Genomic DNA, 14,479 nt, shown 5'->3' with positions numbered 1-14,479 from the left:
AACAATCTTCATTAAACTATGGTATTCACTTAACTTTAACCCTTGCTTTCTCCATTCTTAATAAATGGCGCTTTGCCCACTACAGCTCTGAACCCTTCAATTATTGCGTTGACCTAATGAATTGTAAACCAACATTTTCAAATTTTCCAATATCATAATTGGGAGCTAATGGTTTTGAGAGTTAAATTACTATCACTAATATTTTAATTGGAAAACAAATTCAATATTGTTTTGTGTTTAAAATTAATATTTTAATATTCTTTCATCATCTTAGTTTGCAAATGAGGTTTGCAAAACTAGGTTTAAGTATCATGGTGCCGTTGGAACATACGACCTATCAAAAAATATAAAAATAACATTCGTACTAAACTCTTCACAGTCTTGACTCATTTCTTAAATTACAGACATTATGTACAGAATCAGGTTCAAGAGATGGCACTCATAGTTTTGTGAATCCATTCGATATTTGACGTTATTTTATCATATAGCCGTGGACGTTCAGTTCCAGATTTTGAACAAGCTATCCTCCAGTTGCTGACTCCAACAAGAGTCCAGGATTTGCTGTCTCCAAGCAAGCAAAGCATTGGACTTCCAGCAAGTTCCTCTTCCTGAAAAATTTTGAAAATGAAATAATGGTATATTATTTTTTTTTATCTCTAACAAGAATTTATCTACCTTTCAATTCCAGGTTTATTACAATTTACTTGCTTATTGTATTGACTGTACTTTATTTTAGCAAAATCACTCTAAAATCCCTGTATCCTTTATAGAACAGTATAGACACTCAAATAGATACTTTTGAGATGTAAATTTTCAGGATTCTTCAAATTCATATTTTTTTCTCCTAGAAATTTGTGTAAAATGAGGTAAAAAAAATTGTACTATTTCCGGAAAATTTTCTAAAAATTAACATTTTGTAATATGAAATAATCTTAATACCGGTACTGAAAATTGTTTGATATAATTGAATAGTCGCCCAGAACATGGTTGTAACCCTCATTTTTCGTAAGTAGACTTTTTCGTGAATAATGGTTGTTAATGATGCACTATGTGTAATGCTTGTACTCGTATTAAAATGAGCACACATGTCTGATTGTAAACCTTACTCTAAAAATTCAAAAGTATGTGCAGTACAATGTGTTTTTCCCCATTTTTTAAGAATTTCGTATTTGCTGGTTACAACCTTGTTCTGGGCACTATACAATTAATAATTTGTTTATTAAATATAAACAAAAACTAATGGTCACTTTAAGAGTTTTCAAGTTTATAGTATTGTTTTAACAAAATTATTACAATATTAGCAATTTTAGACTAAAAGTGTATACAAAAAATTCTAAATTTTTACATACTGAAACACCAATACTTGGGGAATCACAAAATTACTTTTTGGTGTGCTTTTTTTTTTTAGTCGGTTATTTAACGATGCTGTATCAATTACTAGAGTATTTAGCGTCGATGAAATTGGTGATAACGGCATGGCATTTGGCAAGATGAAGCTGACATGTGATTACCTGACATTACTCTTACAGTTGGGGAAATTCGGAAAGAAACCAAACGTATAATCTGCCCAAGTGGCAATCGAACCCACACCCGAACACTGCTTTGAATTTGCAGGCACATGTATTTACTGGCAGAGCTATGTCGATGACTTTGACATGTTTGTAGTTAGATATATCACATGGACTCCAAAAACAACTCAGTTTATCTTCAAGTATTAGTGCTTTACTTACTTACTTACTTATGGTTTTTAAGGAATCCGCAGGTTCACTGTTGCCCTCACACAAGTCCCCCATCGGTCTCTATTCTGAGCCAGATTAATCCAGTCCCTAGCATCATATCCTCCTCCCTCAAATCCATTTTAATATTATCTTCTCATCTACATCTCGGCCCCCAAAAGTCTTTTTCCCTCCGGCCTCCCAACTAACACTCTGTATGCACTTCTGGATTCGCCCATACGTGCTATATGCCCCGCCCATCTCAAACGTCTCGATTTAATGTTCTTAATTATGTCAGGTGAAGAATACAATACGTGCAGTTCTGCGTTGTGTAACTTTCTCCTTTCTCCTGCAACTTCATTCCTCTTAGCCCGAAATATTTTCCTAAGCACCTTATTCTCAAACACCCTTAACCTCTGTTCCTCTCTCAAAGTCAGTCCAAATTCCACAACCATACAAAACTGTTAGTATTGGTGCTTTAGTATGAAAAAAATTCGTAATCCTGTATTTATTCTAAAATTGTAAACAATACACTACACATGAACACAAACACATACATTCACATAAACATATAAATATTGTACCACTTATACAATTGATTTCATCGTATTCAGACTGGATAATCGCTTATTCAAACTATAACACTCTAGTAGTAGTAATATACCGTATTATGTTTATTTATTTAAAATCTTACATTGCAATCATCCTTGAGGTAGGCAGGCTCAGTGCAGATGCTGTTCACAGTAGGGATACTGATATTCTCGCACCTCTGCATTGAATTTAGTTTTATTTGAATTCTTTGAAGTTGTTCTCCTAAAATAAATTGTGTTTAATATTAGTATTGTACTATACCATAATAAACATCAGTAATTCACTCTCAAATGAGAAAAAAAGTCGAAATATGAACATTACGTCTGATATCTCATGATTTGTACAATTTTGTCATATACAAGTTCTTTACCTCAGGAATTTTTCAAAACTTACAATACAAGTTTCACTGGATGTCCTGAACGAAGGTAATGAAGGATTCAGAATCAGAGTGGGCCAAGCACCATATATTAAAAACAAAGAAAACAAGGGTTAAAATTAAATGAATACCATAATTTAATGATACATACAGCAAATAATATAAAGTATACACATTAAAACTAAATGATATGTCAATTTTCATTAAACTGTGGTACTCACTTAACTTTAACCCTTGCTTTCTCTGTTTTTAATAAATGGCACTTGGCCCACTATGGCTCTGAACCCTTCAATTAGTTGTTCTACTTACTGTTTCTTGCCCATCCCAACGTGTTGCAAATTGTTAAGTTTGTAAGAGAGGCTCCAGACCCTTCCTCAGGTAAGCAGACTGGGTGGACAAAGTCAGACATGAGAATAGGCTGTTCTAATTTGACCATAACGACCGTACTTCCTTCAACAGGCGACTTGACCATGCCGATGACAGGACGCTCTTGTTGCCATGGTGAAGAACCAGAGAGTCGCACAGTACCCAGGCGTGCCACCCACTGTGCTTTTGGTTGGCTTATGAGAAAAATTATTATTGTTATTTTATGACGATGTAAGAGAGAAATATCACATACAGAACAAATGATTAGTTAAGACAGAGAAGACAAGTGGAGTTGGCATGTAACAAGAATGTGGGAAATAACGAACACATCGGTGCGAACTAGGTACTGTACGTAGTGGTTCATATAAACCTTTACCAATTTAATCACTTATACTTTTCTTGGAGAAGTCAGCATAAACTTGAAATTGGATTTTATTATCGTAGAGCAGCGGTTCTCAACCTTTTTTTTAAATAGCGTAACCACTATTTTTAATTTAGGAAATTTGCTGTACCACTAACCAAATTTATTATGGAGAAAGTCATGTGTCGCTCCCAGGATCTGTTTAATTAAGAAACAGTTACTCTGATTTATTCAATGGAGTGTTCCACAGAATATACAGAAAACAACTATATAATTTTATATTTTATGATAATTTTCATTTCAAGCTTTCAGTACCACACTAAATCATATATACTCAGGTTGCTCGGCCTTATAGGCTTTGATGGTAATAACTTTTGTCTGGTTAACTATGCTGCCATCTAATTGTTAAATAAGGAGTCACGTCATAATTCCCATTTGAATTGCATTAGTGACTTTACTACCATCTCATGTTCGTTTACTGGGGATGGGTGGCGATCCTGGCAGTTGTTCTCCTCAAAGAGCTACCGATTTTAACATAGGGATGAGCTGTCTTTTATACATATGATCTAGCGTACCATAGGTTGAGAATCGCTGTCGTAGAGAATCTGGGAGAATCTGTATAGGTGGTTATGGTTGAAATAATTGTCAACTGTCTATTATCGTCTATTGTAGAAAAGTATGTACATAGTTTTCCTGTATAAACAATGGTTTACAATGTGAAGTGCCTGGTACTTCTGTGATAATTCTTATTGCTTTTTCCTGAATCAGTTGGATTTCATTCAGTTTATTACTGTTTCCCCATCACCAGTATTCCATACTTTAATATGCTACGAAAAAAAAGCAAAATAAACACTTCTCAGGTACTGCTCAGGTATTTTGTCTCTAATTACCATACTCGTAAGAGACACAGGACTCTGACAGTCTTCGAGAGATATATTTGATGTGACAATCTCAAATTATTTTTACATCAATATGGATATCAAGCAATTTTACTACCTTTTCTTCAGACCCTTCTTCTTTTCTCAGTGCCAAGATTAATCTTTGAGTCTTCCCCTCGTTTAAAATTAACTCATTTGCTTTGAACCATTCTGCTGCTTCCACAACAGTCTTTGAAGTCAGCTGATGCAGTTCTACTGTTATATTGTATTACATTAGTCTATATTGTATTATAATGGATTGTATTGCATTATCTGTATTATTACTGTACTATTACTTTTTTGCAGAAGAGTTTGCAGATTGTTAGGTACTTATAGATTTAGTCATTATGTAGAAATTTTCTTACAATATAGGCCTATTCGGAAAATTTGAATGTATGATGACTTCAGTCCTGTAATCCAACTTACCCTTGAAAACAAGAAGCAGTAGTCAGAAGCCATTCATCGGACACCAAAGTTCCATCACAAACATGAATGCCATCCTTGAAGAGAGCTGCATGCCATGGCCAATCTCCGTGAGCAGCCATTTTACTTAACCCTTGAATTCCTGCATTTCCTCGTAGACTCTGAGTACCACATTCTGTTCACAAATAATACCAACATTCAACTGTGTCCAAATTATTACATTTTTTTTAATCCTTTACTGCAAGACTTGCCATAACAAAGTGTGTTATATCTGGTTGTCTCATAAGTTCGTTTGCTTTTATCTTAAGTTCCATTGGTATTAATTGTGTTTGTAACTGACCTTGGATACATCAATGTAGACTTGTTAACGGTGTTTGGAAACATGGAAGACAAAAAGAAACATTATCAGCATTTTATATTGTTCTATTACCGTAATGGTAAGACCACCTCACAACCAAAATGTAAATTTGTGCTGTGTTTGGACAAGATGCAGTGTCGAATCAAGTATGTCGAAAGTGGTTTTCTCGATATAAAATTGAGAATGTCTCCCTAAAAGACAAACCTCGCACAGGACGGCCTGTGGTTGCAGACGTGGACAGAATGAAGGACTATATTTCAAGCAATCCACGAACAACAACTCGGAAGATGGCGCAGGTGCTGAATATATCTCGTGCTAATGTATCCAGGCACTTAAAGAAGCTTGGTTACCGAAACCTTTGTGATATAGGCCTATGGGTTCCGCATGAATTGAGTGACTGGAATTTAGTTCAGCGAGTTTCCATCTGCAAATTCATTACTGCGATGCAATCAAAATGATGATTTTTTTAAATGGCTGGTAACAGTCGACTTCACCCCAGGAAACTTATGTTGTGTATTTGGTGAAATTCTTTACTATGAATTTCTCTCAACTGTGTTTTATGTTTTGAAACTTCCATATCGCACCCTAGATTGTTCGGCAACTTCTCTGTCGTGCCTGTGCTGGGGGTGTGCAGAGTTCTCAGTTGAAAAGTAACGAAGAAGCGAGAAATACTGTTCTCAGTTGGAGCAACTGAAGGTAGCCTTTCAAGAGAAAAGACCTGAATTGGTAAACATTGAAGGAATAGTATTTCAGCACGACAACCCCAGACCACATACTGCAATGATGACTCGATAGAAGTTGTTGGATTTCGACTGGGATATGTTACCCCATCCGCCCTAATCTCCAGATATTGCCCCATCTGACTATCATCTATTCCGATCCCTGCAGAATTTCCTGAATGGTAAACGCCTTACTTCATTGGAGGAATGCAGGCTCAACATGGAAGAGTTCATCAATCAGAAAACCTCTATGTTTTGGAGAAATGGAATTCATAAGCTTTCAGAAAAACGGCAATATGTTGTTGCTAACAATGGGCTATACAGTGCAATAAAACGTACTATCCTACTTTCTCTGGTGCATAGGCGGAGTTATGGCAGGGGCACTGCCCTCCCCCAAACTTGGCCGAACTCTTTTTTTTCTATTAACGTTAGAAAATATTGAATACAAAAGATTTTTCTTGCTTATGTTTATCAGTAAGTTTCTGTGCTTAAAGTGACGAATTAATGTCTTCAGACCATGTGTCTGGACTATAATATTTATTTTAAATTTCTGAATGTATAAGAATTTCTATACCTCATTTGAGGAATGGAAGCACTGTAATGTTTTTTTTTTGTAACAGCCTGTACTGATGTGTTAAAACTCTGCAAGTGTTCAAGCAGCCACTTGGAGAAATATGAATAACATACTGTACAACAATGCAGTAAAAAGAAAAGTGATCCCAATATAATGTGTAAATATAAGGACGAGATTAAATAAAACAATTAGAATTTACATTTATTTAATTAATTATTTATTTTATTGCTAGTAAGTTTGAAATGAATCTTGCTTTTTAAATAAACAGATAAAGTAAATGTAAAATTGGTCCACTGCTGTGGAGTACTTATGATTAGCACGTCTGGCTATGAAACGAGCGGGCCCAGATTCAAATCCTGGTTGGGACAAGTTACTTGGTTGCGGTTTTTCCCTCAATCAATTGAAGCATAATTGCTGGGTAATTTTCAGTGTTGGACCTCGGACTCATTTCGCCATCATTAATTCACATATCATCATCATCATCATCATCATCATCATCATCATCATCATCATCATCCATACAATAGCCCAGGTTAAGTTCACGAGCGTGATGTACTTGTACAAGAGCACGGCCGTTCGGCTACCCAATCATTCACAAAATAGGAGTGGTAAGTACAATAAGCTTCAGGTTGCAGTGCAAGCCTTCGGGTCCCTCAGTTCTGTACAAGAGGAAAAAAAGTAAAATTGTCTGTATACCCGTATTTTGTTATAATTTTACTTTATTTTGCAATACCTTTATTAAATTATTATATTCCGATACTGTACCAAGGTCAAGCTATAATGGGGGGATGAGATAAATGATGTCTCCCATAATCTCGTTATATCGGGATTCTATAGTTTTCCTTTGCCCCCCCCCCCTCCCCCAAGGAAACGGTTCTCTCTCCACCTATACTCTGCTGTGATGACATTGTGTTTCATGTTTTGAAACTTCAATATTCCACCCTAGATTGTTCGGCAACTTCTCTGTCGTGCCTGTGCTGGGGGTGTGCAGAGCTCTCAGGCAAAAAGTAACGAAGAAGCAATCGAATTTATGAGACAACCGGATATTATTATTAAACTTCATTAATAACATTCCCTTTAAAGCTAGAGTCAATTTAACATCGTTTACTGGTTCTAATGATAAAAGCAAAATTAATAGGAATAAGCACGTAATGGAATAAAATATAATTTCCTTCGATTTGATATAAGCATCTCATGTGGTTGATATATATACGGTTATGTAAACTAAACCCATGAAAAGAGAAATAAGAAGAAACTGAAAAGACAAATTTAGGAACGATCTTGATTATATAGTAAAACCAGTCAAAATGGCCACCTCTATTCTGCAGTTACCTCAGTCAATGATATTTATTTTTCTGGGTCCAATTTAATTTTCCACAAGTCCCATGTAAATAACCACTCATATCAGCGGCCACCTCCAGCTATGGTCAGCCCAGAAATTACTTCTACAGATTTACTTGAGCCTACTTGAAAGGTAGCCATGAACTCTGCTAATAATGTATATTTTTATACATCTTGATTGCCTACAGCACTTTTAACACTTAAGATTTAGTTATAGAAACAATTTTCTAGTGTCAATTTAACATTAGAAAGTAGTTTCTATAACTAAATCTTAAGATTATTAATGAAGAAATTCTATAGTCTATAACCTCACTGCATCAAAATATAGAAGCAATGTCATTAGAGTGGAAACGATTAAGTTTCTGGTTATGGTATCTAATGATTTATGACCACAGTTTGAAGCTTTATCCAAGAACTGCACGTGAAAATACGGGCTGTACTTTATCTACCAATAAATAGATTTTTAAAATTTTCCACGAATGATTGAAATGGCATGATCCAAGAAATCGACAAAATGCCTTGTAATGCAAAGGATTTTGTTACTTCAAAAATTTACGTCCCCAAAAACATATAAAAATACAGAATAATTTATTTGATAAATAAAAGTGTTTAAAATGTTTTTAGCTATAATTAAAAAATTAAACATATTAACATGTGCATGCGTATACCCATTATAATGCAATTAACAGTGTGAAATTTCATCTTCATTTAGTGACTACTATTTAGCCTACTGGCCTCTTAAAACAGCTAACCCAGGTAATCCCTGACAAACTCTCTTTTTCATATTGAGCACTGGATATGTGACATGAAATTGATTTGGAGTACCAGTATGTTATCAGTTAAGAGTCGAAGTTAGTAAGTCAGTTGGTCCAGTCCATGTCAGTCAGTCCAAATCAAGTCATTTGGTCTAATCCATGTCAGTCAGTCCAGTCCATGTCAACCAGTCGATCCAGTCTTTGTCAATCAGTCACTCTAGTCCATGTCACTTGATCCAGGTCCAGCAATCAGCTAACTGACTTTATTCATGCAATAGCATTCAAACTTCTTAATGTACTAAAGTAATTAAAGCAACATATTAAGTCATGTTTTCCTATACATTACAGCACTTTTCATTATGACAGAAGTTTATGTAATAGCTACTTCAACAGCTACCAGATCTTATGCAGCAGAAAATTCAATTAATCTTATGAACTAAACATAAAAGATAGAAATTAAAAATGTAATTGTCTTATTTGATCAAAGTTTGGAAAAGCTGTCTATGATTCCATACCTTTAGGTCTTGCCCTTTAAAAGACCTTAACTTCTTTAATAGTAGTTGGAAATATAGAAACATACGCTGACATACCAAGATCTGAACAACCAACATACAGAACTTCTTTCTTAGGACATGGTGCACGAACAAATGTTATTTCAGCAGCAGTGGGGTCCTCCATGTGAACGTACTGAACTTCATCCTCTTTGTCTTCTTGTATTCTCACGAAATTCACATTTCTGTAACAAGATAGCAACAATGCCACATTATTCACTCACTCACTCACTCACTCATTCACTCATTCACTCACTCACTTATTTATTTCAAATATCCAATCGACTCATGTATCCCTCTCTGGGAGCAACATGCCAGAACAGAAGATATCTTTACCATCAGATGCTAGCCATTATGCATTATGATAAATCTTCGTTACATCAGAATGAAGATGGTGATGGTTACTTTATCAGCAATAGAAAGTAGAAAGCCAACAGGGGAAGCAGGAATAGATCTACATCGCGAAAACCTATCCCAAACATAGTCTTTATTCAAAATTAATAACAACGGCCTAGGTAGCATAGTTGGTATAGCACTGGCTTTTTGTGCTCGAGGTTGCAGGTCCGATCCTGGCCCAGGTCGACGGCATTTAAGTGTGTTTAAATGCGACAGGTCATATCAGTAGATTTACTGGCATGTAAAAGAACTCCTGCGGGACAAAATTCCGGCACAACAGCGACGCTGATATAACCTCTGCAGTTGCTAGCATCATTAAATAAACCATAATTCTTTTTATTAAAAATTAATACCACTTCAACTAGCAGGGATTTGAAATTTTTCTCTGCATGAAAAATTTACACTTTAGTCACTGAAGTACTCTGTCTAAAAAAATACTATTTCATATATCTGCATGAAAAATTTACTCTTTAGTCATTGGAGTATTCTGTCTAAAAAAAAAAAAAAAATATATATATATGCTGTTTCATATATCCTCATAGGAAAAATCTAAATGTGTGAGGTCTGGTAACCATGGAGGCCATGACTGAGGTCCACCTCGTCCTATTCAGTGCACACCAAACATGTTATTTAATTTCTCTTGAACTGTCACAGCTTAATGTGCTGTGCTATCTAGCTGGAACTATATTCTCACCTGTTTATTCAATGGTAAATCATATAGGAAGTACATTACAATGCTACACAACAATTCGTCAAATGTGTACTGATTCACATTTCCATAAAAGAATATGGTGCCATAATTATATCGCTATCTCTGATTGAGGTTCTGACTGATATTATGTGCATCTATTATCAGGCAGTACATCTCATTTGACATTATCCAGTTAGAGGAAGAAGAATTTTTTGTAAACATCTGAAGTCTGATTGGTGTAATATGTAACTTAGCTATGTATACAATGAAGGGGGAAAGGAACTGGCCACCCTACCCCATTATCTCCTGGCTTAGTTGTCTCATGAGTCATACCTTATTGATGTCACTTATGAGGTTCAGAATTGTTGACTAAACAACAACAATTATATCGCCTAGTATTCTACACCACTAGGGTGTAGGCTGTAGGGTGTGTGTTACATGCTGCTATTTGTAGGTAAGGAAACTGCTGATTTTAATATTTTGCGAATAGATTCTTTACTAATACCACTCTATCGAGTCACATGGTGCACTCACCTTTTTTTGTTGACCGACATCTTTGTAATCACATCCATTGCATGTTGTTTGTCGGTCCAATTTAGTATGACCACTTTATTTCATGTTGAGCACATTAAAAGTTGTTTTAAACTCACGTAACAAACTGTCTTATAATATATTGGTATGATGGTTTTAGAACATCTTGTTGTTCTGTGATTGTTTTTACAGATCAGTACTAGCTCTAGTCACTGTTCAGGAGTCAACATGATCTCTTCTTCATCTCTCAATCAATATCAATTACAACTCAAAATAATAATAATAATAATAATAATAATAATAATAATAATAATAATAATAATAATAATGATCTTTCCTTCAGCTCTCAATAACTCAAAACAATAAAAGATACAAAACACAAACTAGCAGTAGCATTGTTGTTTACCATGGGCTTACTTCACGATTAAATCACAAAATATAAATTTAATATAAACAAATGACAGCAATCATTTCCAAATAGGATAACACATTTCATTTGGCAAATGATTATTGTAATACACGATATTTTTGTAACCTTCTTAGTTTGTAATAGTGCATGATATGTACATTTACTATATCTTACTTGTACACTTACTTGTACGAAAGGATTCCACACAGTGAGGTGGCTATAGTATTGAGCGTTGCTTCTCTGTTAGGTTCAGGTACAGTAGTGTTGAGGTTTTCAGTGCAGATCTTGCCAACCTGACCCTTTTCATTGAAAACAACATAACCCTCGGAGAAGTACTGCATGTGATGAGGGGTTGTGGGCAATGCTTGGGTTACAGATGACAGACTGGGTGCAACAGACACTGCATAAACACATTAACATAAAAATAATGTAATTTTCATTAGAAATCTAAACAAAAGCATGCTGCACAAGCAACAAACCATCTCCTGCATGCTCGGCAGTCCATTTCAGTCTATCTGTAGGAGTAGTTGTGTTGACGTTAGATTGTGTGTTATTCTTCTGAATGTGTTAGTGAAGTGTTTAGATTTAGATTTAGGAGTGGTCTTTTGCTGCTGTTGCTATGTGGAATGATAACTTTAGGAAATTTTCTTGCAAATCGTCTTTTTACCTTTTCGTAATCACTCTTTTTCAGATAAGTCTCTATCATGAAAATCCTTCGCTGTAATGTAAATTTCTGTTGTGACATGTGAGCAAGCTAATGTCGCTGTCCTCCGTAAAACTAAGAGTAAATTGCTGGGTTGAACAAGACAATAGAACATACTTCATACCGGTACTAATACTACTACTACTACTACTACTACTACTACTACTACTACTACTACTACTACTACTACTACTACTACTATTAATAATAATAATAATAATAATAATAATAATAATAATAATAATTATTATTATTATTATTATTATTATTATTATTATTATTATTATTATTTATTTATTTATTTAATCTGGCAGAGCTAAGGCCAGTAGGCCTTAATAATAATAATAATAATAATAATAATAATAATAATAATAATAATAATAATAATAACAACAATGAGATAATTTAGATATTTATCTGTGATATATATAACCATTAAACATTGAGAAACCTGAAACAGCTATTATTGTTAACAAGAATTGTTAGAAAAATATTTCGTTAGCCTATTCTTAAATTGGTTTGATGTCTGACAGTCCCTGACATTACTCGGTAGGGAATTCCAAAGCTGAGGAACAGCCACAGTGAAATAAGATGAATATGAGGATGTTCGGTGGGAGGGAATGGATAAAATTGAGGAGTGTTGTGATCGTGTGCCTAGGTTATGATGGGTGGATAAATTTTGAAAACGAGACGCAAGTTAGACAGGAGTGGAGAAATGCAATATGTGAAAGAGAAGGGAAAGACAGTGGATTTTCCTATGATCTTCTAGACGGAGCCACTACAATTACAACAAAGTTCACAGTGGTTCACACCATACTTTTAGAATCTTTAACTTATTTTAGATGAATGAAAGAGTAGGTTACATACAATTTCAATTGTTTCACGTTTATTGTAGAAAATACTTACAGCATCCCTTCTCATCGCTGCCATCAGGACAATCCTGTTTTCCATCACAACGTTTATCTAAGGAGATGCAAGTCTTGCCAGCTCCACAGTGGATATGATTATCTGGACAGTAACTGCAACTTCTTTCATCAGAGAGATCCATACAATCCACCACTCCATCACAAACACGAGCTGATAAGCCATGGGCCTGAAGTTCCTTCACACAACCTATTGGAAAAAGATAATAAATTAATAGTGGAACTTGTATAAAGTGATTTTATTTCAGACAATATAAATTTCAGTGGTAATCATATATGGTAATCGGTTCTATAATGCTGTCTCTGAGTTCTATCAGTTTGACAATTGCATTTTTATTTGCAATTAATTTGAAATGTCTTTTGAACTAGTAGTACTGATATATCTTTCCTGCAAAAATGACATTATGAACCTAAATGACAAAAAGAAATATATTTAACGGCAGAAATTAGTAAATGAGCACAAGAAAAATTTTCTGACTGAGAGATGTAAAGTATAGGGACTCTGTGAAACTCTTCTATGTGCTGAGATTTATTGGTTAGAAATTCAACTCTTTACCGAAACATCAATTTGATTTGGAAGCGAACGCAAATAAGAGCACCTGTATTCCTATGATTCCAAGCTACATGAAAAGGGTATGGCGCCAGAATTTTTAATCTGGGAAGGGGGGCAGAGATGAGGCAAGACATCTTGGGGGAGGGTCTACGTTAAATGTCATTGTGAAGTGTTAATGTTGTAATAAAACAACTATTCTTGTTTGGAAAATGTCCATGCATTTACATAAACGTATTTATTAATTTTTATAAATTAATATAATAGTTATACAGAAGGATTACAATTTACCATATTTATTAATTTTACGTAGGATGTGAGCAATGAAAAATTATAACTTGCTTGCCTCGGTAGGAATACTAGTATAGATTGATGCGTCTTTTGTGGAGAGCATCAAATTTGTCTAAGATGGTGTCCTTGTTGAGGTGCTTGGTTAATTCCCTTTCAATGCAAAGAATTACTTGGCTGTCTAAGGGTTCGCCTACCATTTGGTTAAGGAGGTATGTTCTTATATTCTGTATATACAAAAATGAACGTTCACACGAAGCACTAGAATATGAAATTGTCAATGCAATGACAGCTAGTTTGTAATATTTCATGAAAAGCTAACTAAAATTATTTTTTTTTTCACTCACTCTTAGATTCGTTGTTTTAGGAAGAAGGAAGGCACATATATTAACAATTAAAATGTTTATAACTGCACCTTAAATAACTTTTTTGCACAATCGTGTTTTTTGAATTTGTTGTTAGGCCTTGAAAGTTCCGTCAAACAGAGTGAATTGAGACAGATTTTAGGTATTTTGTTATAGGTTGTTTTTGCAATAGTTCTTTTTACTATATTTTGTAATCCAATAGTGCAATTCATATCTCAGGATATATTTGAGCATTTGAATACATTTAGCCTATATATCTCAAATGTGTCTTTCTTTTTTTTAGAAATATGTTGTCTCATGTCATCTCGTTAGTGGGGGTGACTTGAGACACACATGGAAATCAATTGAAATCTCAAATAACACTGCCATTGGGGTGTAATGAGACAGAGATATTGTTTTTAAAAATATTTTAACGCCACAGAAAAATGCACAAATTTAAAAATCACTTAATAACTACCGGTACCTAATATGCAACATTATGAATAAATACCACATTTAGGAACAAATTTAACATAAATGAAACATAAATATAAACATAGAAATGTGAAACAAAATGTCAGAAATAAAAAAATCAAG

General features: G+C 34.5%; 1 protein-coding gene across 1 annotated transcript in view; it reads right to left on the bottom strand.

The window, feature by feature from the left end:
* Window positions 1-226: 226 nt before the first annotated feature.
* LOC138710700 (atrial natriuretic peptide-converting enzyme) overlaps window positions 227-14,479 on the bottom strand; it is a 133,817-nt gene continuing 119,564 nt past the window's right edge. Inside the window, exons 7-13 of the mRNA XM_069841766.1 lie at window positions 12,684-12,890; window positions 11,261-11,474; window positions 9,087-9,232; window positions 4,753-4,924; window positions 2,992-3,242; window positions 2,410-2,528; window positions 227-608 (exon numbers count right to left, since the gene is read on the bottom strand). Coding sequence (XP_069697867.1) covers window positions 426-608; window positions 2,410-2,528; window positions 2,992-3,242; window positions 4,753-4,924; window positions 9,087-9,232; window positions 11,261-11,474; window positions 12,684-12,890 — 1,292 coding nt within the window. The 3' untranslated portion in view covers window positions 227-425. The remainder of the gene's footprint in view (window positions 609-2,409; window positions 2,529-2,991; window positions 3,243-4,752; window positions 4,925-9,086; window positions 9,233-11,260; window positions 11,475-12,683; window positions 12,891-14,479) is intronic.

The sequence above is a fragment of the Periplaneta americana genome, chromosome 12 (genome assembly GCF_040183065.1).
Source record: "Periplaneta americana isolate PAMFEO1 chromosome 12, P.americana_PAMFEO1_priV1, whole genome shotgun sequence".
Lineage (NCBI taxonomy): Eukaryota > Metazoa > Arthropoda > Insecta > Blattodea > Blattidae > Periplaneta > Periplaneta americana.
The sequence above is the reverse complement of the archived record's forward strand: the minus strand, read 5'-3'. Positions and strand labels throughout refer to the sequence as shown.